The 27,479-nt window shown below is 39.5% G+C and overlaps 1 protein-coding gene across 1 annotated transcript in view; it reads right to left on the bottom strand.

Annotated features, from left to right (window-relative positions):
• The window catches only part of LOC114696018 (armadillo-like helical domain-containing protein 4), a 99,424-nt gene that overhangs the window by 57,922 nt on the left and 14,023 nt on the right, over window positions 1-27,479 (bottom strand). Inside the window, exons 3-5 of the mRNA XM_028873546.2 lie at window positions 27,145-27,384; window positions 25,064-25,255; window positions 7,900-8,157 (exon numbers count right to left, since the gene is read on the bottom strand). Coding sequence (XP_028729379.1) covers window positions 7,900-8,157; window positions 25,064-25,255; window positions 27,145-27,384 — 690 coding nt within the window. The remainder of the gene's footprint in view (window positions 1-7,899; window positions 8,158-25,063; window positions 25,256-27,144; window positions 27,385-27,479) is intronic.

The following is a 27,479-nucleotide window of genomic DNA, read 5'->3' as shown; positions in this document are numbered from 1 at the left end:
TAATATTCCACAACACACTTCCCACTGTCTCTTAGAAAGCAACTCTTCCTTGCTGCCATAGCATATGCTGCAGGATATTTAAGTATTCAGTCTAAGCTGTGTGTTAGTCTCTGTTCCTTTCCCTTTTATCTTGCAAACGACCAGCTAAGGCAATTGATAAGTGATTTTTGGTGGAGTATCATGCATGAGAAATTCGCAATGAGTTACCGATCCAGATAGCAATTCTGCGTTTTCTTAGGGCCTTCTGGAGGCACATTATTCCAATCCAAGGACTGCTCCACTGGAAAAGGTGACATAAATGAGTGGATAGCAATGCACCCTCCTAAAGTCACACCTCACAGATGGCTGCCAACTAGAAGCGAAGCAAAACAATGGTGACCATTCTGTCCCCTGCTGTGGAACTACTTGGCCACTAACCTCACATCTGTGAGACTGTTCTCTGCTGCAGGATGATTTATGAGATGGTAACATGTCAGCCCTTCTCTATCTACAAAACACAGAGCCCGTATTCAGTAGGAATTCAATGAATGTCTCATAGAAAGTAGACACTGAGTGCTGTGCGTGTATCAGTTGCCAGCATTCACCCTTAGACCATTCACTGATTATTTATAATGATTTTTAAAGGAACTCCAAAAATGTTATATTTTCTCAATTAAGTACCAACTGCAATGTGACACACAGGCTTTTTGAAATAAAAATAAAGACCATTACAATAATTCAGCACTGAGCTAACTAATGGCCTTTTCAAATTTCACTCCTCTAGAACATCAATCAAATGTTAAAATGGCCAAAACAGTCTTTATATGAGGAAAGACATGAATTAATACCACATTTAAGCTTTCACCCAGAATTTATGAATTCAATGCATATTTAAAATAAAGATATTAGCTTAACAAGACTAGTTTCAGAAATCTTTAGAGGATAGAAGAGGCACAGATAAAAATGTACATGAAATGAAGACAGAGAGTACACTGGAAATCACTGATGGGTGGTGACTGATACCCACTCCATCCCATGTACCAATAGTATTTCCCCTGTCCAGGTGTACATGTGGCTTGATCTCATCCACTTCCTGGAAAGGTGAATGAATACTGATGGAGGCAGAACTCTCTGCACAGGCATATGGCCATGCAGAAGACAGAATTTCAGAAAACTGGGGTCTGTAAATATGCTGCTTTGTTCTAGGAAGTCATCTATATTTTCTGTTCTTGTGACTTCGTGGGAATTGATTATAATCTATGTAAAGATTTTGCATTATATTTTTAGCCAATCCCAACTACCTACTTCAATCTGTTCATTTAAAAAGAATTATAATTATATTGATTTTAGCCTTTGCTTTGGAGTATCATTTCTATTATAAAAGAATATGTGGTAGTCTATAAATAAAATAACCTACTTAGAAACAGGCATGAATCAGGCATCCATCTAAATCACTATTGTAATAAGTGGGATTGTTTTGTGAAGGGTCTTTGTATATTTGCATTTTTGCTGATTTACTATGAGAAAAAAGTAGAACTAAGATTAAAATGTCTACATGCTTCCTATTGGTGACATACAGTTCTACTTTCAAAATTATGGAGCTCATTAAGTAGTTACTGGACCCTGTATATGTTTCTTCTTACTGTTGTAACAAGTTAACACAAAATCAGGGGCTTAAAACATCACAAACTAATTACATCATAATTTTAGAGGTCAAAAGTCCAGGATAGGCCTGACTGGGCTCAAATCAATGTTGACGGAACTACATTCCTTCTGTGAGCTAGAGGGGAATCTATTTAATTGGCTTTTCCATCTTCTAGGGCAGTGATTTCTCAACCTGTGGATTACAACCCACTTGGGTGTCAAACAACCCTTTTACAGGGCCCACATATCAGATAGCCTGTATATGAGATATTTACAATGTAATTCATAACAGTAGCAAAACTACAGTTACGAAGTAGCAACAAAATAATTTTACCATTAGGGTCACCACAGCATGACAGCAAACTATATTAAGGGTCGCAGCATTAGGAAGGTTGAGAACCACTGTTCTAGGGATTTCAAGCATTTCTTCCCTTGGGGCCACATCACTCCAACATTTACCTCCACAATCACATCTCCTTCTCTGACTCTGATACTCTGAGTTTCTTTTCTCTGTTTGTTTATCTGTGGAGAGTTGGGGGTTTTCCTTTATTGTTGTTGTTGTTGTTTGGACATGTATCCCAGGCTAGCCTTAAACTTCTTATGTAGCCTAGGATGACTTTGACCCTCTCGTCCTCCTGCCTCCTCTTTCAAAGTGTTTAGATTGCAGGCATGCACCACCATGCCCAGTTTATTCAGTGCTGATAGCAAACCTTGGACTTTTCCTCTACGCTAACAAGCACTCTACCAACTGATTTATGCCCCCAATATGCTACCCATATGAGTACACAGGGAACACTCCTTTCCAGACTAATGTCTCAACTCCCATCTCAAGATACTTTCCTTTTTCACATAAAATAAAATACCTAAAGCCTTTGGAGATTAGGCATGTGCTTCTTTGGGAAGCCATTATTCTACTGATCACAAAATGTACCAGGAATAAGGACCTGATCTGAAGGTACTTAGGACAGTAGATCAATTAATATTACCCCACAGTTAATTTAAAGATATAAAGAGCCAATTCAGGAAAGAGTAGAATTCTAGACTCAGACGCTATTCAATCACAATCTTTCTCCAGTGGAAGAAGGCCCAGCTTTAAGGACTCATTCCTGTAGCTGAAAGTTTTCCTGGTCCTGTCTGGCTCCCATGGCTCCATGTTCTGCAGCTGCTCAGACCCAAGTAAACACACAGAGACTTACATTAATTAAAACTGCTCAGCCATTAGCTCAGGCCTACCACTGACTAGCTCTTATATTTAAACTCAGCCCATTTTGTTAACCTATCTGTTGCCACATGTTCCATGGCTTTACCTGTGCACCATTTCATTCTGCTCCCTGGACGGTGGGCTGGTGTCTCCTGACTCAGCCTTCCAGCCTTCCCACACTTCTCCTTCTCTGCTTATCCTGCCTATACTTTCTGCCTGGCTGCTGGCCAATCAGCATTTTATTTATTAACCAATCAGGGCAACACATTCACATCGTACAGAGCAATCTCCACAGTACATTCCTTGTTTTGAGTTTCCACAAACTCTGCAATGCTAATAACAGTCTGATGAAATTAACTTACTAGAAAATCAATGGTGATAAAACATAAGAGATCTCTAGAAAAATAGTAATTTACTATAGTAAGAAAAAAAAACCACTGCTTAAAAAAATCAAAGGGCAAGAGAGATGGTTCAGTGGTAAGGAACACTTGCTGCTCTTTCACAGGACCTGTTTGGTTGCCAGTACCCACATTGGACAGCATATAACTGCCTGTCACTCTAGCTCCAGGGAATTCAATCATCTCTTCCGGCTTCTGTGGCATCTGTACTCATGTGCATATACACCGCCCCCCTCCACAGAGACACACCCATAACCACAATTGAAAAGAAAGTAAATCTTTAAGAAAACACTGAGGACTAGGGAAATCAAATGAAAGCTAACAAATCAGGCTGTCAAGGTGGCTCAGCAGATAAAGTCACTTGTTTTCAATCCTGGTGACCTATGTTTGATCCCCAGAACCCACATGGTGGAAGGAAAGAACCAGCCCCCATAAGTTGTCCCCTGACCTTGACATGTGAGCTGTGGTGGTTTGTAGTTACACACACACACACACACACACACACACACACACACACACACACACACACACTTAAATAAATGTAATTTTTTTAAAGGCTAACTAACCACTGACTAAATGGGTATCACTAATTTATGAAACTTTAAAGTTCTGCTTGGGCAATAGGATCAGGAAAAAGGACATAAAAGCTATTTGTCCTTTCAGTTGTGGCGCACACCTTTAATCTCAGCACTGAGGAAGCAGAAGCAGGTGGATCTCTGTGAGTTCAAGGCCAGCCTGGTCTACAGAGTGAGTTCCAGGACAGCCAGCCAGGATTAAACAGAGAAACCCTGTCTTGAATAATACTAATACTAATAATAATAATAATAATAACAACAACAACAACAACAAAAGAAAGAAAACATAGAGCTATTTGTCCTAAGCCTTATGCCTTATATATCTCACTATTTCAATTGTTATTAAACAAAACTAGGAACAACTCAACTGGTTATGAATGGTGACTTACTAAATAAATGTGACAGAATCATACAACAGAACACTACTGCCATCATAATAAGGAAAAAATACTGATGGGCATGACATAGTTGGATCTCAAGATCACTACACCAAGGGGAAAAAAAGCCAGAAATAAAATAGTAAATAGCTGTCATGGAACACTGTCCCCTAGCCATAGCATAGTATTTGTCATTTTATTCAGATTAGCTGTGGTTACCTGCAGACATTCCTGAGCAGGATCCACCCTGTTGAAGGTCCCCCACAGAAAGTGAGAGAAGCATTATCAACCCTGACCTGAGGTTATGGCCACTCAGACCAACCTGCACTTCCCCCCCAGCTGCACGTAGACTTGGGAGGAGATAAAGGGAGGTGACATTAAACTCATTAATTCGCCAGGCACATGGATTCAACAGAACCACTCCATTAGTCTGTTGCCAGTACCCCACATAGAGTGAGTATATGCTTGTTCACATCTCTGCAGAAAAAGTTAATGAGGCAATACCAGCACCTATTCACACGAAACTCTTAAAACTGTAAACTTCTAGCTGGGCAGTGGTGGCACACGCCTTTAATCCCAGCACTCAGGAGGCTGAACCAGGTGGATCTCTGTGAGTTCGAGGCCAGCTTGGTCCACAGAGCGAGATCCAGGAAAGGTGCAAAGCTACACAGAGAAACCCTGTCTCGAACCCCCCACACACCAAATATAAACCTCACTATACAAAAAAAGTCGATCAATGTGAGCCAGAGAGGTGGCTCAGCAGGTAAAGATGCTTGCCAAACAAGCCTGGTAACCAGAGTTCAATCCCTAGAACCCACATTAAGATGGAAGGAGAAAACAAAATCCACAGAATTGTTCTCTGAGGTGTCATGACACAGGCACATGCACTTTCCCACATGCATCATACACACAATATTAATAAACAAAATAAAATATATGTAAAGGGCATTGAGACATGGTATTAAGAGCACTTTCTTGGTCTTTCAGAAGACCAGAGTTCAGTTCACAGAATCTACATCAGATGGCTCAGATCTGCCTGTAGCCCCAGATCCAAGCAAACCAATGATTTCTAGCTTTTATGGTGGGTGCCTGCACATATATGGCGCGCGCACACACACACACACACACACACACACACACACACACACGTATATAAGCACAAATGAAAATAATATATTGAAAGTAAATGGATAAGTTTAAAAGTAGATGAGTGATTCATTGGAGCAAAGGGCATTGGGTGGGTGATGGACATGTTCTGCATGTTGACTGTGGGGGGAGAACATGGGTGACAACTAGAAAACCCATTGAACTAGCTGGGTGCAGTGGCACACACCTGTAATCCCAGCACTTGAGAAGCTAGGCAGAAAAACCATGAGTCTGAGGCCAGCCCGGGCTACCTACAGAGACCTGGTAAAAGTTTAAAAAAAGAAAAGAAAGAAAGAGAAAAAGAAAATAATTAAAAACTGCACTTCATTGAATTATACAGTGGATACAATTTACATATGTAATACATAAATCAATAAAATAATTCTTAAAATTTTGCTTGCTTTCAATAAAAATTTGTATTAGGGATATGGTTAGAACACAACCCGAGTAATCATTGCAGCATTGAACTGAAGGCTGTCCACCTTCTCCTGAGCTCCACAGTCCTTCCAGATGCTCATACTAACTCATACATGGCAAACCACTTCCTAAGTGAGGAGAGTTCATTTCCTTGACCAAAGCCCAGACATAGATGCCCTACCTGCTGCTTTTCTGTTAATTTCTTCTATTTGGGTTGTGATTTCAGATACAAGTTCTAGCTATGGAGTTCAGATTGATCTCAAACTGGTTTTATTGTCCAGGCTTGCCTCAAACTTCAACCTTCCAGTCTCTGCCTTCTGAGTGTTGGTATTATAGGTGCACACCACCATTCCTGAACAGCCTACTTACATTTTATAGAAAGGCAATCTTTCTCCCATCTCTCTAGCAAAATAGGAAAGTCTGGAATACTCATCCTCATCACACTATATAGTCACAAGCAAAGACTTGTGTGGTTACTTTTCCACTGCCGTGACAGAACATGTGACAGAAACAATTGAAGGGAGGCAGGGGGTGTAGTCATCATGGCAGAAAAGCATGATGGGACAGTTCACATCAAGGCAGACAGGAAGCAGAGTAAAGGAAGGGACTTATGACCACATATAACCCACAAAGCACACCATCGCCTAGACATCAAGGGTTCACACTGGCTTGTAGGACACATTTCACATTCAAGGCATTACAGCTATTCAATTGTAGATGATACTGTCATATGACAATGCCTTGACATGAAGAATCACTTCATGTAGAGATTGTTGTGTTTGTCTTTAGCATAATTGGTAACAAATTCTCTTTATATTTTTGTATTCTGTCTCATTCATTATAAATCTGTTTGTCATAAGCGTTTCAAAATAATATTTGTTCACAAATCAATGTTCATATTATTCTGTGTTTATTTTATATTTTGATATATTTTAATACCTTTATAAGCTTTTAACACTCTTGTAGAACACACATATTAACATAATAATTAATTAATAATTTGTATTAATATATTAACTATACATGGGAGAGAAAGGATGCCTTAATATATAGTCCTAGTTGTCTAGAACCTCACAATATAGATGGAATTCACCTGTCTCTACTTCTTGAGTACTGGAATTAAAGCTATGTGCCACCACCCCTGGTCCTTACATTATGTATCTTAAATAATTATTGCCCAATACCTGATGTATTTTTTTCAGGAAATAATTCAGTAAGCACTATATGCAAAGTTACAAGCTCTGTCTATACCCTAGAGAGCCATTATCCAGTGTGATCTCTCTTAATTATGTGCATAGTACATAGGAAATCTCATCTATACATTCACTATAATTTTTACACCAACTACAAAGTAATAAGCCCAGAATTACATTGAGAACAATATCCCAAATCCACAGTCAAGTTTTGAAAGAAATACCTCCAGAGGTGGCTCAATGACTCTTATACTTAATGTTTGTCCCAGCTGTTAAAGACTCAGAGTATTTTAGAGACAGGATATTTTGGTGAAAAGGTTATTCACCACACTGATGCTGTTTTACTTAAGTCTTTTACTTAGGGATCAACAGCATCTTCCAGCAATTAGAGGAAAGGGATGACTTGGAAGCTTCAGTACAGCAGGAAAGATGCTGTAGAGGTAGGATCCAGCCCATAAGTTCAGAGTCTATCATAGCAACCTGGACCACTCACAGAGAAAGAGGCACATGGCTGGATATGTGACTTTGGAGTGAGATTGTGTTTATGATGCAAAGTCCTAAGCTTCCCAAATGACTAGCCCAGTACCAGTACCAGGATAGAAACTTCTAGGGAACAAATTCTGAAAGGACAGAGGGTGATAAAAATCCATTCATTTCCTGACTCCAATTCATGTGAACTGCTTGGTTAGGACCCTGGTTATGTATCCCTCCTTCCATGGGAAGACTTTCTACAGGAAAGAAAAAATGGAGATCCTTCCAAAACATCAAGTAACCAGACGGGTAATGGGCATTGGGGAATTGGATTCAGTTATGCAAAAGCACAGATCTAAAATCCTGGAGGAAGTAACTGATAATTTTCCCACAAATAAACACCCACAACCGTAAGCAGATTATGTTTTTCTCTAATAGATGCCAGTGAAATGAAACCTTCGGCAAGGGAAAGGAAGGGATTAGTCAAAGGACACTTACCCAGACCTTGATTCTGCTGCTCCCACTCCATGGTTTCTGGCACCTGGTAGGTTGCTACCTCTAGTAGGGTCATGCTTCCTGGCTCTACGTCAGGTTTCTGGGATGTGATTCCAGGGAGAGTAAACCCCGGCAGCTCCGTATCACCATCGAAGTCCTTATACATGGAGTCTGCTTCTTTATCATCCTCATCTTCTTCCTCATCCTCCTCTTCTTCATCTTCATCTTCTTCATCCTCCTCATCCTCCTCATCTTCTGCCTCTGGACAAACAGAAATCAAAGGGAAACTTGAAGATATGTACTGAGCATGTACTCAAACACGTTAGTTCTTTTGAAGTGATACAAACAATACAAAATAATCATGTTTACCTTTTAAAACCAATTGTTAAGTCAACATAGGGCAGTCCAAGCTTTATGAGTTATGTGCCTTCTACATACCCAGTGATTTAAACTTTCAGCACCACTGTTACATAAGATAACCACCATAGTTATTAGGATTAAAGTGTAGGAATTGTGGCTGTTAGTTTTTTGTCATATGACACATGCTAGAATCATCAAGGAGGAATGACCCTCAACTGGATGATGCTTTGCTAAGATTGGCCTGCAGGCAAATCTGTGGGACAATTTCTTGATTCATGGTGTGGGACAGCCCACTGTGTGCTGTACTATCCTTGGGCAAGTGATTCTGAGTTGTATAAAAAAGCAGGCTGAGCCAGCTATGAGGAGCAAGCCAGTGAGCAGCATTCCTCCTTGCCTTCTGCTTTGGGGTCCTGTCTCCAGGTTCCTGCCTTAAGTTACTGCTTTGATTTCCTTCATGGTAAAACATGAAATGGATTTAGTCTCTTCAGTTGCCCTTGGTCAGGAATAGAAGGCAAATTAAAACAGGAACAAAAAGTTTATAACTAATTTTATATTTCCAAGGCTAGGAAGGAAACATTTATGTTTTCTGGAGGTCATAAAATGTTTATCTGTTAGAAATTACACAGACATATCAAAGGACATAAAAGAAATTATTTCCGTCTTTTTTGCATAATATTATTAAAGAAGAAAATTCGTTATTTTGATATACCTCTCTTCCATCTTCTCAATGAATAGAATTCAGCAATGTCACATGAGAGGCAGATGAACTTAGAATGCACTCTCTATGTAGGAGAATAAACCAAAAATCTAGAAATCATTGCACCAATATCCTCAATCCAGTGCTAGAGGAAGTTATGAAATGGGATATTCACCTAGGATGTCCATCACCTGTGAGAAAATATCACTAGCATTGTTAAGAGTTAATTTTTACAACTGAGCCTCCTTGGTGCTTCAGCTGGAGTGGACTGAGGGACCTAAGAGTCCTAATGCAAATGGTTTCACTGACTTTAATGTTTCAGGAATATTCATGTCCCCTCCTCAGTGTAGATTGGGCCCATAAAGGCAATGACTGATGGCAAAACTCACCTAAGGCTTTCTTGGTGTCTCTCCTGAGATATTAACTTAAGAGTCCCTGTGGCAAGGAACTCTCCTCAGAGGGCAGAGAAGACAGGAGAACAGAAAACTAAAGCCACCCACAATCCTTCATTGCAACTTTTCTTATTTCCAGACAACTATATACATACCCTTGTCTTTTATCATTTAACGATTTTCTAGCTTGTCAACATATTAATTCTTCGATGGTTTGCCACTAAGTGGAAGAGCACATGCCTGGTGTGTGAAAGTTCCTGAGATCAACTCCTAGAACCACAAAAGATAAAGTTTTTCTTCCTCTGTTCATATATGAGCCTTAAGTTTGTAGGATCAAGTACATGTAACTGTTGTCAAATTTTAACAGATTCTTATTGAGCATCAGATGGAAGCTGTTCCTGGCACCAGAGATACAGGTTCTGGTTCCAAGGAGCCTATCTTCCCCTCAAGAAGACATAGAGAAAACATGGATTTAGCATCAGGTACAGAGACTGCACTCTGATGAACACTGTCGGGAAGATAAAAAACACTATTATTTCAAATGGTGAAATGGAGGAAAGCTTTTCTCATAATATAAGGATTGTGTACCAAGATAAGAAACTCTCTTGTGCAACGGAGATCAATATTTACAGGAAGAGCAGCCCCAGAAGAAGGGCTAGTAACACCAAGAGCTTTAATGCTGGTGTGCACAGGCTGTGTCTAGAGACTAGCAAAGAGGTCACTGAGGACTGGGGATGGAGCGAGGGGACACTGAGGATATTGAAAAAGATAGGGGTTAGCAGACTTACAGCTCTTCAAAATGACTCAGGCTACAAGACAGAAAATGACCTTAACTGAGCACAGAGAGAAGGAAACCCTCTTGTAACTTAGGGAATGAGCAATGGTGCTTGAAAGTAGATATGATGCAGATCTGCTGAGAACTGGTGATATAATTTGGAGGTAGTTGCTGCTGCTGCTGCTGCTGATGATGATGATGATGATGATGATGATGATGATATGAGATAGAAGAAGGATGGAGATCCCACATCACCAATGGGAATGCAAAGATTATATGCGAATTTAAGAATGTGATTTGAGACACATGGTGTGATAGACATGCCAATGACATCCACATGCAAAGGCTGCAAGTCCAGGAAAAGTCAAAATATGGAAATTTTTGATAGACAACAACAGGGACTATGTCCTTGCTCCTCTTAGTTTGTTATGACTGAAATGAACTATAATAGTTGGAAGTGGAAACTGTCGGGTCGGGATGTACCTCAGTCCACAGAGTGTTGTTGCCTAGCACTAGTGAAGTCCTGGTTTGATCTCCAGTACCACATAAAACTAGTGTGGTAGCATATGCTTGTAATGCCAGGACTTGGGAGATGAAGGCCGGAGTTTCAGAAGTTCAAGGTCATCCTTAGCTACATAGGGAGTTGGAAGTTGCTATGGGCTACATGAAACCCTGTTTCTTAAGGAAGGAAGAAAGAAGAGAGGGGCCAAGAGAGAAGAAGGGAAGGATGAAGGAAGGAAAAGAACACTAAAACATTAAGCAGCAGTGTGAGGTGTGACAGTAAGTGATATGTTCCAATTTGAAGAAAAAGAAACATGTTGTTACACATGGCCAGGAGAGGGTGTGTGTGTGTCTAGACAGTAAGCTCTCTAAGCAAATTTCATCTGTCTGGCCTCTCTCTGATAGAACATCTTAGCAGCAGCTTCATAGCCCACACCAGTCCTTTGTTCTGCTGAGGGTTTAAGTCTCTGAGCAACTCAAGAGCCTTGCCAGCAATAGTCCAGGAATTCACAATCTTAGCTGAACAGGGAGAAATTTACAGGCTGTTTTACTTGCAGGCTGCTCCCTTAATAACCACATTGGGTGCTCAAATAATATCAGAGCAGAGCTTTAAATGAGTTTTTTTCAAACCCAGAACAGTTACCTAAGTTAGTGCTTGTTTTTTTTGTTTGTTTGTTTGTTTTGTTTTGTTTTTTGTTTTTTGAGACAGGGTTTCTCTGTATAGCTTTGTGCCTTTCCTGGAACTTGCTTTGGAGACTAGGCTGGCCTTGAACTCTCTAATTACAAACATATCTTCAGTCTGTGGTCACCAAAACCAAGCTTTAATTTTGCTCAGGGCTAGACAGAAACAAATTGCACTGACCTTCTCCATAGGCAGACCTCAGCAAAGACTGACCCAGGACATCTCATGTAGACACTATTATTTATTTATATTTTCATGTCTGAAAGACCATCACATAGCGAGCACCTCCAGGTTGTCACTCACACACCACAGGAGTGAAGAACCCTTTCGGATGTGGTATCCCAGCAGGAGGAAAGTTACCAGATCAGGAACACGTGTCCCCAGCCTGTCCTGCCTGCCTGACTCTGCACAGCTCCTCACCTGTTCCTCCTGCCTTCTTAGAGCAGCCATTTTTCCTATGAATCCTCACCTTTGGCCTATTTGCTTATTAGTTTTATGAGGCAAAGGTCTCTTTTCAGTGACTTTCCCTTCCCCTTTCTAAGTTGAAAACAGGACCTAAGGTAATAATGATTCACATGAGAAAGCAGACGGCTACCATGAAGAAGGGAACTTCCTGGAGCTCAGTTGTATTAGTCTCTGCCATGTCCCTCTGAAGAATGGGGACATCTCTCAAATGAAGAAATGCTCACAGGTATCTGGGAACCCTATGCCAATAGATTTGTTTTTAATCCCAAATTAAGGGACCAGCAAAGACGGCTCAGTGGGTAAAAGCGCTTGTCACACAAACCTGATGATCTGAGTTCAGTCCCTGAACCCATGATGGAAAGAGAGAACCGGCTCCCATAGGTTGTTTTTGACCGAACACACACACACACACACACACACACACACACACACACACACACCATGGCATGCACAAACTCACACTTACATGTGTCATATGCATGCACATGCACACACAGATAATCTTAATAAATTGAATAAAATTGTTTTAATTAAAAACAATGTCTCTAAAAAGAAATTCCACACATGAGAATAACTAAAGCCCCGGGAATGGTACTGCTTTTATATCCAGATTGTTCTTAAGTTGAGCATGAAATTTGAATGTGAAACTTAAAAGCCAGACAAGGAAAACTTAAATTTGTTCTGAGGCTACAAAGCCATTCTCCAGCAGATGGCTCTCTAAGAGTAGAGGATGCTGAGGAACCTCAGACATTTCCGACTGTCACAAAAATCTGTCACCTCAGGGCACTAGCTCATTGAGAATTTGATATATCGCCTAAAATTTCTAAGATCTTAAATATTCACACCTTTATATTTTTATCATGCATAAGATATATCAAATATTTGTGCATATGTATGTTATGAAGCTTAATATAAAATTCCAATATGAATAGCATACATATATACACACCCATATGTGTGTTACCAAGCTTCCTAATATAATAACCCCAGAGAGCTCAGCATTGCACTAAGAATTAGAATGTGGTTAATATTCTTGCACAAGGGCTGAAGTGATGGTGATGAGGTTAAGATACCATAGCGCAGTTGCAGAGGCCCAAGTTCAGTCCCTGGCACCCATGTCAGATGGCCCACCAACACCTTTAACTTCAGATCCAGAAGGATCCATCCTCTAAAGTCAAGTCACATGCACCTGTTTATACAATACACACACACACACACACACACACACACACACACACACACACACACACTAAATCTTTATAATTATAAACACACATAAACAACAAAGTGAATATTTTTAAAGGGCTTTAGAACACTTTCCTTCTTAGGATACCTTCCTGATTTATATTGCTCTCCACTATTTTGGCTCTGTCCTCTCCTCCTACATCATAAAGTATAAATGGTTATATTTTCTATACGTGTTCACTGATTTATTCGCTTCCTAGTTCTTCCTGAATCTCAGTCTTCCTGCCAGGATTGTATTTCTTCTTTTGTTAGTAGTTCATTTTTTAAAGTCCGTTTTTTCTTAAAAGCATGGGAACATAATTCTCAGCTACCCACTTCTCTCAGCACTTTGGCGACAGCATTCTGTCTTCTGGTTTACATTTCCAGTATTCTGCTGTGACATCCATTCTCTGTCTGTTTTTCCTTTGGAAGTAATCTGTCTTTTTTTTTTTCTGAATTTGTTCCTTCTGATCCAGAATTTAAGAGTCTCTCTTTCTCCTCCTCACACTCTCCATGCGATCTGCTCGGTCATTTTTAGTCTCGTGTTACTCAATTGTGTTTGTGACTTCATTCCTCATGTTTCTGCTATGTGTCAGACAGTGTAGTCCCACAGTGCCTCAGTTGTCTTTTCTGCTACCCTCAGTTAATGATGAATCATCTCCTTGTTATCTCGTTGGCACTCGTTACAAGTCACAGGTTTGTTTAATTCTAATGTATAAGAAGCTTGAGGGTTTCTATTGGGAATTCTTTTTTTTTTTTTCCAGAAAGAATCCACATTTTCCCCTCAAAACCAAGCTAGAGTATATTTCTTAGAGACTTTTCTATCTACTTATAAACTCATTTACCCAAGACTTAGTCATCTTGTTATGTTAAAGCCTATCAGGTTTTCTGTCAAAAACTGAAATCCAACTACCATACCTTTAAGAATTATTTATAGTATACACCCTTGAGGTAGACCCAACAAATTGAGTAAGAGATTCTTTTGTTATTCAAATTGCACTTTCAAATTATCAAGTTTCGAATAATTTTAAGAACATCTGCTGTCTGAGGTACTATTTAAAATTAGGTAAATACTCATGGGGTGGTGAGATGACTCAGGGTGTAAAGGCACTGCTGACAAGCAAGCCTGAAGACCTGAGTTTGAATCCTGGGTCCCACATGATGGAAGGAGAGAATGAATTCTCAAAGTTATCTGGTCTTCACGTGCACATCACACACACACATACACACACACACACACACACACACACACACACACACACACCTAAAAGCTAATTAAAAATTACTAAACTCAAGCGATATTACCTATTAGACATTGCCTTCTTCAAAAACTTATGTTCACTTCAATCTGCTGTTCTGAATGCCAAATAAACATGGTCATTGAAGCTTTCCATATTTGTCTGCACAATTTCATTGAAAATATTAAATTTCAAACTTCCTACTGAATGTGCAACAGCAAATATAATTTAAAATTTCCTGAAAAGTCACCTTAACACTATTTAAAAGTGATGTTATTGAGAAAAGAAGAGGTCTGAGACAAGACAATTAGTCTACTTAAAACAGTAGTTGAAAATGTTTTAATATTTATTTTACTTCATTTAATTTCCCTTTCTTTAAATCTAAGGGTTTTGCTCTTGACCATATCCTTATCCCTCTCTGGTTAACAGACTGAAGAGACCACTCAATCCAATGCCACCGGCTGTTGTTAATGAACACCTAGCCTCCTTTCAGCCTTGACCACATACAAACTGTTCCCACGCTATCTGCTGTAATTCCTGCCACATTAAAGTATCTTAATGTGGGGATCCCTTACAGCAATAGTGGTGGCTTCTAGACTGTAACTTCTGCTTGCTAAACAATCTGCTCTTGATTCAGATAACAGCCTCTTGGAAACAGGAATAGAAGACTATTCTCTTCCTCCAGCTGCGCAGTGGAGAAGCACAGAGGCTGCATTAGCCTTGCATCCATACATCTTGAGCCATCCAACATAAAATCTTTGATTTCAGCAACTTAGTTACCATAAAAGAATATTTTCTTTAATAAAATGAATAAAACTTGGGTATAAAACTCCACATCCATGCAAAAGATAAATTACAGATTGAACAGGCTGATTATTGACTGCAAAATTTCCAATTTAAGTAGATTTTCTCTTCAAAGTGTAAAAGAGGTCAAACTTTCCAAAATGAGGGGCACGTACTACTTTGTGAAGATTCGTTTTATTTATTATACCTGTGAGCCTTCACTTCTTGAAAACAGAATTTGTCATACCCCTCACTGGACCCAACACTAAGGACCAAGCATTGCCTCTTCCTTGAAACACTCCTTTAGGAAAACTGAATGTAGTTTTTATAAAGTTGTACTATGTGTAATGTGTCAAAAGAGTATGACATCATCTTTTAAAGGAAAGGTCATCTGTACCCTGTTGTCATGCTGGGGAAGGTGGCATGGGGGAGATGACACTTTATAAATCGACTCCAGCCAGTGCTAGAGACTGATAGATAACCTGTGCCCTCCTTTTCTCAATTTCCCAATATGATTTAAAGAATAACTTAAGAATACTGAGCTCCTCTTGCTTAATAGAGTGCAAATGTCCATGCACATTCCTTCGAGGATTTGAAATAATGTGTGACCCCTCAGTGGCGTCCATGAAACCTACACAAATTCTAGAAGAATGTAATTGGGAACTATCACCTCATTCACACTGTTTTAAATGCTCAATTTTGGGGAAAAACAAAACAAAACACTAGACTTGAGTGGTCACACAAACAGCAGAAGGCAAACACAAGGGTCATAATAAAGACAAGCACTTAATTTTACACAACACCTGGCCCTAAGAGGCCATTGTGCATATGACTGGACAGGAAGAGCTGACCCTGCTCCTAAGTAGGATATAAAGATGACAAATTGAGACATCATACACTGACTGTCACTGCATAGGAGAGCAGATTAATTTGGAGTGTGCAGAATATAAATATAAAACTGAGGCCAGGCCTGATGTCACCTGCAATCCCAGCACTCAGGAAGTTGAGGCAGAAGGATCATGAGTGTGTGTCCAACCTGGGGTACATTGTAGGATTCTGCCTCCAAAAATTAGAAAATTACTTACAACAGATAAACATCTAAATTGATTCCTAACACACACAAATCAGAATGTTTCACCTAACAGTGAAAAGACTGAGCTTTTCTTAGATCTGATACCACTAAGCTCAGATGTTCCTCTTGACAATAAAAACCATCTGTCTGGATGTGCTCTTCCTGTAACACATTCCACTTCCTACTGTCTTCCTGTCTTGATCATTGCTATTGCCATGTCATCTACCTGGCACCCAGACAAAGACTACATAGGAAGATGTATTTAGTTATAATTATTAAGACCCAGTAGTACATGATAAATGACATATAATTTTAGAAGATGAGGTCATCAGTCATAAAACCAAGTCATACTATATATTTACTCTATGTGTAAAAGTACATTAAGAATATTACATGCAAGATCACATTTACTTTCACAACTCAGGTAGAAATAGCAATGTCTTTGTTTCACAGATGGGAAACTGGGTTTGAAGATGGTAAAAACTTTGGTAAAAATTCAGTGCGTTTTCATGGTGGAGCCAGGACTTACACTCAGGTAAGTCCTTTGAGACCAGAAGCAGGGGTATTTTCCCAGTGCATGCTGTCACTCATTGTTGGAACTGGCTGGTCTGAGAGGCTTCACAGAGGAAGGGTGTGGACAAAACTAATTCTGTCTCTTTCTCCTCTCTTAATTTTAATTTCATTGCTCTGTTTTTGGAATGATGGAGTTCTGCTGGTTCTTTCCCTACAATACAACAACCTCATTATTCTGTAAGTGAGAATAGTGTTAAAATGTGTAGAAATGAATCAGGCTTTGTCTTGATTAGCTCTGATTGTCAATTTGACACAGCCTAGAGTCATCTGGGAGAAACTGCCTAGACCAGATTGGCCTGTGGGTGTGTCTGTGAAAAACTATCTTAATTATTCATTGATGCTAGAGGTCTCAGACCACTGTGGCGTAGCATCACTTCCTTGGCAGGTTGTCCTGGGCAATATACAAAAACTAATTTATCACAATCCTGCCAGAGTTATCAAGCAGCATTCCTTCCTGGTTTCTGCTGTTTTTCCTTAGCTGTGAGTTCCCTGGTTAGAGGTAATGCTGTATGGAATGGCAAGCAGGCCTGCTTTCAGGTTCCTGCCTTGAGTCCCTACCCTGACTTCCCTCAGCTATAGAACGCAACCTGTAGTTTAAAAACAGACAAACACAACAAAACACCTTTTCCCTTCCCAAATTGCTTTTGGTCAGAGTGTTTCATCATGGACACAAAGATGAAACTAGAACAGCTTCTGAAGTGGATGGGATTATCTGTGAAGAATGAAATGTGCACAGATGTTAATTAGAATTCATCATGAGGCTCATTGAACTGTTTCTTTCCCAGAGTTAAGGGTATGCCCTTCAACCTAGAAGAATGACAGGCAGTGTGCATGTGGGAGATGGGAGGTCATTACTTGGCCTCAATAAGCTTATCATGCTGAAGCCAATGAGACTTTTCTTACCATTTTAGTAGGAGATATTTCCACAAGATACTACTGCCTGGAATTATCGGTGTAGAAAGAGCCAGCTTGGCTGCAGAAGAAGACACTAGTAAACATAGGCAGAACCTATCAAATCAGAACAAATTTAATGTTTCAAAGTATGATGATATTTAAAAATCTTATATGAGCATTTAAATAGATCTGTCGCATCTTTTTATGACATTTTCTTTGAGAGTCATGTATGCATTTGAACATTAAGAGGTAATATGTTCCAAGTGGGGTGGCTCATGCAAATAATCTCAGAACTTGGCAGGCTGACCCAAGAGGACTGCCATAAGTTCAATGCCGACCTGGGTTATATAGTAATTTCTAGAAGAGTATGAGCTATAGAATGAGACCTTTCCTTAAAAAATAAAATAAGGTAGGTGGGTACCCGAGTAGCATCATGTTGATGATGCTAGCATGCCAGTGATATATAGACAGTATGCTTACATCTATTCACACCTTTCTCAGGTTTAATAATTTGTACTCAGCACAATGAAATCATCATGTTTATATCTGTAAAGGAATACGTGTATATATGCCCATCCTCATCCTGAAAACCATGCCTTGATAAAAGGCCAGTGGGTCTGTGGGTAACGGCACTTATTGCCAAGCCTGACAAATGGTGGAAAGAGAGAAATGACTCCTACAAGTTGTCTCCCCAGTCTCCATGTATGCACGGACACACAAAACAAACACACACAATAGTGCAAGTTTAAAATATTCTTAAAAAGAAAAATGTCTTCTCTGCGAATATCTAAAATACTTTTGATATCTGTATGCAAATATCATAATGAAGCCCATCATATTAGGATTAGTACATGCTAAGAACATTTTAAAATATCTTGAAATCTCTGCAAGCTATTACATACTTCCAGGCATCATGTTTGCTTCAACTGCAGAAAATCACAACAATTAGAAATCTCTGCTTCAGCTACTTCCCACAGAGACTCTGGACTATGGAGCATGAGCCAGATCAGTCATTCAGAACAGAATCCTCTGTTTGGTACCTGAATATCCCTCCCAAGAGAAACAGAGTACAGCTTCTAATAAAAGGTTTGTTGGCCTAAGACTGAGCACATGGCTGGCTCTTCTGAATTGCCTCTTCTGTCACATCTGTTATTAAAGCTATTTATTTTTAAAGACAGGGTCTCACTTTATATCTCTGACTGGCCTAGAACCATAGAGATCCACTTGCCTCCTTCTGCCTTTCAAGTGCTGAGAATAAAGGTATGTCCTACAGCTCCCAGGTTAAAACTAATCTTAAAAAATCATTCATCTCACCACTATCTGAATTAGAAAATTTTGCTTGGTTCAATGTCTATAAGGTAATTTATCATTAGTGTCATACGTGTGATATCTGTTCACTTCTCTGTAACATTTTTCCATATTTGAGGATTTGTCACACCTATTTTTATGTAAGTATCAATGTCATAATAAAGAAAGATATTCATGCAAATCCAAATACACAGACATATGAGCATATATGCCTATTCCATATTTCTCTAGCTGGGAGCTAGCATTTTCCTCCTGACCTTGAGTCTCTGTTCATCTTGCATTCTCTTATTTACATATCTATTGTATATATTCTACTATATCTGTGCTGTGTTAAGTCAAGCTCAATCTCTGATTCTTCTTGGTATTATCTGAATTGCCAAATACTTTCCAAATGCATTCATAACCAAATGATTAAATAACACAGCTACACCACAGAATATAAACCAAACAAAAACCCTGTCTTTATCATGAGTCCTCAGAGAGGGTGGTTTTTGATGACTAAAGATGAGCATATCAAGTAGTACTGGGTTGGGCAAGAAAAGTACTCACAATTGTACACGCACGCACGCACGCACGCACGCACGAGTCAATGGAGGGTATCAACTCTGCAGTAACAATGATCCTGAATCATGTAGGTATATTGACAAATTAATTATTCCCTATGTTTTTAAGGAAAACATACCGGAAGAGAAGAGTGAATGTCAGGTGTCTGTCTTCAGTGGCAGAATTTGTGGATATAACTTCATGGCAGTGCATCACAATTTTAATTTAAAATATTTTTGAAATACCACTGAACAAGTGAATATTACTAGCAAGCATGTGATAGCCCTTCTGAGTGCTAAGGGATCAGTTGTGCTACCCTGAAGAGCTGACAGATGCTCAGGAGAGGCCAGCCTGTCACAGATGCCAACAGAGAGGAGAAGAGAGGAGAGGAGAGGAGGGGAGGGGAGGAGGGGAGGGGAGGGGAGGGGAGGAGGGGAGGGGAGGGGAGGGGAGGAGAGGACTCAGAGCAAAGCGACAAAAAGACCTACCCTAAGAGGCAATTGATATCTGAAATGGCCAGGAATTTGTTTTTCAAAAGCTGCTACATGAGACCCTTACAAATGATGCCTAGAGGGCTGGAGAGTTAGCTCAGAGGTCAAGATCACTTGCCGCTTATACAGAGGAGCTGGGTCAATTCCCAACATCCACATGGCTGCTTACAACCATGTATAACTCAGTTTCAGGGGATCCAACTCTCTTTTGGCCTCTGTGGCCACCAGGCATCCATGTGATGCCCACACATGCATGCAGGCAAAACACCCAATGAAATTAAATAATATTTTAAGTCAAAAGAACCCTTGAATATCCTCAGTGGAGCTTTCAAGAAAAGTATCTGAGAAACTGTTCTATAATGTCTCCTAGGGCACCTCCAAATTGCTGTCTAATTAACCAACAAGAAAAGACAAAGCTTTTTGACTTTAGTCAAACTGCAAGAAGATCATCACCTTGCCAAAAGTGTCATCTCAGTTGCCAAAATAAAGACATCCTTTCCAAACACAACTTTCTGTCCCAGCATTTGTGAGGCAGAAGCTGGTAGATCTCTGTGAGTTCCAAGCCAGCCTGGTCTACACAGATAGTTCCAAGCTAGCCAGGGATACAAAGTGAAATCCTCCCTCAAAAAACAAAACACAACAAAGAAACATTAATTTCTCCTGAAATTCTTATGCCATCTGTAGAGAGAAATTTATGCTTTCCCTTGTTTTTATACTGTAGATGAATCATTTTATAATTATTAAACTAAATAAAATATATAAAACATAACCCTCCAACAACAACTCAAGTACCATTCCATTATCCTTGCATTTATTATAGAATTATTGTTCATTTATTGTATTAAAAAACTATGTGCAATGGGTCATTTGAAACAATGAAGAAATGGGAATTGTCTGGGATAGTGCATTGAATATATCAACACTGTGCTCATATATTCATCAAACAGGACCAATCCTAACACTGAACTCAAGTTGTCCAGATAGGGCATCCTGGCATTCCTTCATCTCCTGCAGCATCTCAGGAGAGCCTGATCTCTGTCTCCCTGTCTCTGCTGCACCAGTTCCCAATTCCAGACATTTAACAAAGGGGATAAGAGAACAGAAGGAGGGTAATCACAAGACCTGAGATATCTCAGCCTTTGATTTTATAGCTCCCACATAAACTTATCATCTGGCAGAAACAGAGCCACTGCAAATTCTTCTAAATTTTGAATTTCTCTTCTGTAACACAAATCTTAAAAGGTCTTAATAATAATAATAATAATAATAATAATATAAATAATAAATCTCAGAGCCAGATATTGGGGCAAAAGCTGAAAGGTCAGAGAAACAGAATAAGCCAGCCACGTTCTTACCTCTATGAAATCCTCAGCCTCAAGAGAGAGAGTTTCTGTTTACTTACGCCTTATATACCTTTCTGTGCCCTGCCATCTTCCTTCCTTCCTAGTGCTGGGAATAAAGGTGTGTGCCACCATGCCTGGCTCTGTTCCCAGTGGCCTTGAACTCAGAGAGATCCCAATAGATTTCTTACTCCCAAATGCTAGGATTAAAGGCATGTGCTACCACTGCCTGACCTCTATGTTTAATATAGTGGCTGGCAAGCTTTATTGTGGTGCACAACATAATTACACTCTTCTTTTCCTTTTCGCAATGCTTGGGATTGAACTCAGGGACTCACACATGCCAGGCAAGCACCAGACCACTGAGCTAAATCTTCTGTCTGTAAATGTTGAATTTTTCAAGCAATGTCCTACTTCCTATAGAATTATTGTTGTAATTTTGCAACATAGATTAATTTCCATCTTCTTGGAAGTAAACAAAACATGAAACAAGTTTAAATTATGTAAAGCAAATACATACCATCTACTGAGTTTTAACATACAGACAGTGGAAGTTTTAAAATATTAAACCTTATTCTGTTTAATATCAGCACTAAATACTCAGCTTAACGACCCACCAAAATATCAAGTATGCTTTCAAAAATAATCACAAACTTAAATTAGTATTTCAGTGCACATAGAGACATTAATATCTAAAAATGAGTTTAATTGCAAATAGGTACATATATAAATTTCCCATCATCATATCTTTAAGAATTACATTTGACAAACTTGAATTTAAAAAATGCTGAAATACTAGTAGAGTTATAACTGTACTAAATAGAGTGCTTTTAAAAAATTGTGCTGAAAATACCTTTTTTTTTAAAAAAAAAGGTGCATAAAAGTAAAATGTTTCTGATAAAGTGAAAAATAAACTATTATCTTTTCAAAAATCAAACTGCATTTTGTGGACATAGCAGAAGACTTACTACATATGCAGAAGGTGGCATATAGTTACAAAAGGAGGCTTTCCTCGGGGACCAAGAAAGCAAAACTCGCCAACATCTCTCATATCACTTGGGCAGATGATCAGAGATGCCCATCTGCTCTCAGATCCATCTGGCAGACTGTCTGGGACAAGACCCCTGTCATGAGTTTGGAATCGTGTCCCCAGGAGAGTCGTCCTAGTTTTAAGAAGTGGCACTTAAGAACATGGCTTTATTGACAAGCAGAGTCTAGGCGGATAAAGTCAAATTGAGATGAAACTATTAGGGTGGATTCTAATCCAATGATTTATGACCCAGTCAAAGAAGGAAGCTGGAGCAGGGGCATGAAGGAAGACAGTCTTGGTGAAGACAGTGGAGCTAGGCTGCCGTGAACCAGAGGGCTTCTGGGACTACCAGAATCCGACTGGGGTGAGGCAGCTCTTGGCCTAGAGGCATTGGAGGGACCATGACCCTGTTATACCTCAGCTTAGAGTTGTGGGCTCCAGAACGGCACATGAAGAGGTTGCTATTATTTTAAGACATTGTGAGCTTGTGGGACTTTTTATGGAGGCTCCTGGAAACTAGCACATCTTAGTCATCATATGTGAGAAGTACAAAAGATAATTCAAGAAAAAAAAAGTTATCTTTAGCCTGTTTGGGGCTATAAGTCATCTCACACATGATAAATAGATCAGTGGGTTCTGAATTTGCACAATTCCTAGGCTCGGTCTCCTTGGGTGTCTGATATCTAATATGGGCTTGTTTTTTCACATATCCCATTGAGGTAAAATAACTCAATTATCTGGAGGAATGAATTTGTCTCTTTATAGGAAGACATTCAAATAACACAAAAGATTAAGTGGTTAAGCAAATAAATACACTTTTTTTTTCTGTGTTTGACAGAGTTTGATGTGTCATAGACTGGTCTCAAACTCATCTATAGCTAAGTCTAGGCCAGTGTGGATTACATAGTAATACCCAGTCCCAAAAGCAAAACAACCTCAAAAAGCCATTAAAGAATAAACGACATAACCAAAACATTATTTTGTTAAGAGTAAATTCTCTTCTGGCTTTAATTCTGTGGTGAAATTAAAATGCTTTCCTAATCAATACTGCAAACTACATTTATATTCCTAGTAGAGGCAGAAAACACATGCTGAAAATGGAGATCCCTATTATATCCAGGAGTCTGGTTGGTTCATCTGTTTAAATACATATAGCCTTTTCACCTTTCCGAGAGTTAAACATGAGCATAAAATTGTTATGTTTTTAATACATTATAATTTAACATAAAGCATGCACCTTGGTCTTTAGGAGAAATTGTATGCTAATCTAATTCTAGGCCTTACAATGTAAGAGAAAAAGTATTTTTTTAACCAAAAATATCTTTCAGAAACCTTGACAAAAATCATAATTCAGGTCAAAACCTGACAAAACATATTCTCAAAAAAGAAGCTGAAACTGAATTGTGTAGAAGAAAAGATTTCAAACTCCAGGATATCTTTAGGTACATCAGAAAAATTCTAACATATTTCAACACAACTGCCACCATCTACTAAATTTAGAAAATTACTACGGTTTTACAAGGATAGACTATTCATAAATATATTTTTTCTTTGATGTAATGAGCCTTGCCAAGAGAGCTGCCAGCTATATCTCAGGTTAATTTAAGGAAATCCGATTTTTTTAGATGGTATTCAGAACTAGAAACACGAGGCACTGAGCCCTAAGCCGTGTGGTATCTGTCTTCATGTGATCTGAGAGAGATGTTAGCCTCTGGGACCATGCTGGTCTGCTTCTTCTTTTCCCCAGAATTCCTCTGTGAAATTCTCCGAGCCACTCTTAAAATGTTCTATTTCTCAGTGAGCAGATTACAAGTGCCACCCTGGAAGACTATAAGACTTGGCCTGGAGGGATGGCTCAGTGGTTAAGGGTGTGTTTCCCTTCTGCGAAGGATCTAAGTCTGATTCCCAGCACACATGGCAACTTGCTATAGCTCTAATTCCGGGGAATCTGATGTTTCTGGCTGCTAAGGGCACCAACACATACATGGGATGCACTCATACACACACACACACAAATTCATGATTAAAAAATGATAAAATGAATGTTTTGTGGGAGGGAGCATCTCTCACACACCCAGCTGAACCTCTTCTTTGCACCTGAGAGAACAGAAAATAAAATCCCCAGTACTTCTATCCTTTCTCACCTAGGACATGGCTGGCTGCCTAATAAGAACTTCTCATGCTCTGGATTAGTATCCCTGTAACTAGCCCTCCAAATATCTGCACCTACAACCTGATACTCCCCACCTTTCAGGGTGCTCACTCAGGCAGTCACATGACAGTGGACCCTATCTCCGTTCTTACTCTTTGTTGATGTACAGCTATGCCTCAATTACATTTTTCATGGCCAAAGCCAGTGTCTTAGGCAGTACAATTTTGGCACCGATTTCTCAGCGTTAATTAATAAAGAAACTGTTTGTCTTTAGACAGTAATCAAAGATGTTACTAAGAGAATATCCCAGTACTGATAGAGTGATATTATGAAAACACAGTAAACATTTAAACATTCGTCAAAACAATCAGATGGAAAATCCACCGCTCCTCCATGTAAACCTGCTCTTCTCATCCAGTCTGCATGATGGAACCAACTAAGACACTCATTTTAAAGTTAGTGCCATATCCCACCTATGTAAATTTAATTAGAATCACAAGGAGAGATCCCAGGCAGAGGGTTTTATTAAAAAAAAAAAACAAAAAACAAAAAACTCTTTGGTGGCAGGACAGTTTATCCAGTGACTTAAACTTACATCTACTTATTTGTTTACCAAATATGTGGTCAGAGGTCAGAGACAAGGGTACCTTCAGATTCAAGTTGTTCCAGGCCATAGGAGGGAGCTGTACTGGGGTGGTTGATGGACGAAATAGTTCTTTCCTCAGACTGGAGTGCTGGAGAAATTGTGGGACCTTCCACAGTCATTGCAGGGGGTGTCATCGGGGAGCCCAAAACTGGCATGAATTCCTCATTTGGCCCCGTGATTGTGTCCATTAGGTCTGTCAGACACAAGAGACAGGACCTGACCCACCAGACAATCATGATAGAAAATGCTAACATGAGCTTTAAAGGCAAGGAAGCAGTGTCTTATACACAGCAAACTCAGTACTCAGTTCAGCTCCTTTTCTCCCATCAACCCAGCTACACACAGAAAACACCTGGGGTGATACATGGCCTCAAATCGTAATTTTGCTTTTAAAATTTAATTTCCCACTTATTCTATTGACAGTATAACGGATGGCACAGAATTTTGTATAGGGTACCAAAGGCAGAAAATTTAAAAAAAAATGCATGAAATTAAATTCCAGGGATTACTTTGGAAAGAACAAGTATGCTTCACCAAATCACATGGAAGAGTCTGAACCTAGATCTGTGACTAAAGTAGATGCTCTTTCAAAGCATCCAAGCTTCCCACATCTAAAGAAACTATAACAATCATAGCTTGAATTGTCAGACTCTCCCCAGATAGAATTCACACATTCCCAACTTTCTGAATCAGAATCTCTTTGCCTGTGAGCCACAGGGGAAATATATACATACATATATATGCATATATATTTAATACTTAAATATATATATTTAAATTCCCATGACGGAGAGCCACAGAGCCCCTTATATGTCATATGGGAATACAAATTGGTGCAACAACCACTATGAAAAGGAGACATTGGCCCCTAATGTCAAGTACTCATACATCTTGTGGCCAGCAACTCCCTATGAGGAAGTCCTTCACAGGTCTGAAGCAGAGCATACAGAAGAGTGATCATAATAGCTGTAGTCACAACAGTTATATCTGGAAATGGCCCAAATACAGACAGCAGGAGCACGGATGAACACTGGATGAGATGTGTTTCCAAAATGGAGTATGATACGATGGTCAGAACAACAACAACAAAAACAAAAAACTACAGGATGCTTGGCAACCAGAACAGTAAGCAAAGCTTAAAATACTAAGTTCCAAAAGATTTACCTCTAGTACAATATTATGTCTTTTAAAGTTAAAAACAGCAAAAAATATAAAATGTGTACTTGTAGTAGTAAGTATAGATACATGAAACCTGGAAGTGGTGTGCAGTGAAGGAGCTTATGAAAACAGAATTGATAATCGTGGTTACCAGTCAGAAGAGAGACATTTAGGGTAAGGGTCATCAGATTCCATGAAGGTTATTGTCAAGACTCTAGAGTTGAGTTTTGTGTTGTTTTGTTTGTTTTGTTTTGGAAGGAGGATAATGAGGCAGAATTAGAAAGTATTTGTTATATTTTAAAAATATCTCAATGAATCTTTGCTTAGACAATGATGAAATAGATAAATGAAGAACTATATATATTTCTGAAATATATTTTCTTTCTCTCTCTGTCTCTCTGTTTCTCTGTCTCTGTCTGTCTCTTTCTCTATCTCTGTCTCTCTCTCACCCAAAAGATTCTGATAACCAGACAGATGTCAAAACTTCATTGCCCTCGAGGGAGAGAGCAGGGCACCTGAGGGTCTATGATATAGAAAGCCCTTTTCATACATTACTTCTTTATCATATCCTAAACAGACTACTGGAAATAAACAGAGGCCTACGAAAGAAGTTCGGCAGCTTATCTGAGGTCACAGTCTTCCACAGGGCCAAAGGTGGCTTTAAACCCAGGTCCTTACAATTTTTAAATTCCCAACCCTGGCTCTTAAGAGGGAGTCCTCGGAAGGTTTGGACTTGGAGACCAGGAGAGCCATCTCATCCTTTGAGGCTATAATGCATTTTTACAAGCAAAGAGAGTTGACCATCTCTCCAGGTAGGGAACACATGCATGCTGGTGAAAGGCCAGGTGTCTCGCTCATCCCAGTAACTCACAGTAAAGATTCACACTCCTCCTTCAAACACTGAACCCACATTCCCCTACTGACCTTCCATAGAAGAGGTCACTTCAAGAGGCCAAGGGACAACAGTGGTGGAGGCTGGAGTGGCCAGAGACTCCCATCTTCCGGGCAGCTCAGTGGCACCCACATCAGCAGACACAGGAGAGTGAGATGGCATGCCTTCTTCAGGCTCCCCACTGCCTCTGGGAACCTCAATATTCTCTTGTGTCACCACGGGTATTATGGGGTCTGGTTCTTGAGTGGCCATAGTCATCTCTTGAGTGATGTCTTAAAAGGAGGGAAACATTTTTAAATAGACCAAATTCTTATACATTAAAGTCTCCATGAGGTCAATAAATTGAAAAAGGACAGATAACTCTTTC

The sequence above is a fragment of the Peromyscus leucopus genome, chromosome 9 (genome assembly GCF_004664715.2).
Source record: "Peromyscus leucopus breed LL Stock chromosome 9, UCI_PerLeu_2.1, whole genome shotgun sequence".
Taxonomy (NCBI): domain Eukaryota; kingdom Metazoa; phylum Chordata; class Mammalia; order Rodentia; family Cricetidae; genus Peromyscus; species Peromyscus leucopus.
The sequence above is the reverse complement of the archived record's forward strand: the minus strand, read 5'-3'. Positions and strand labels throughout refer to the sequence as shown.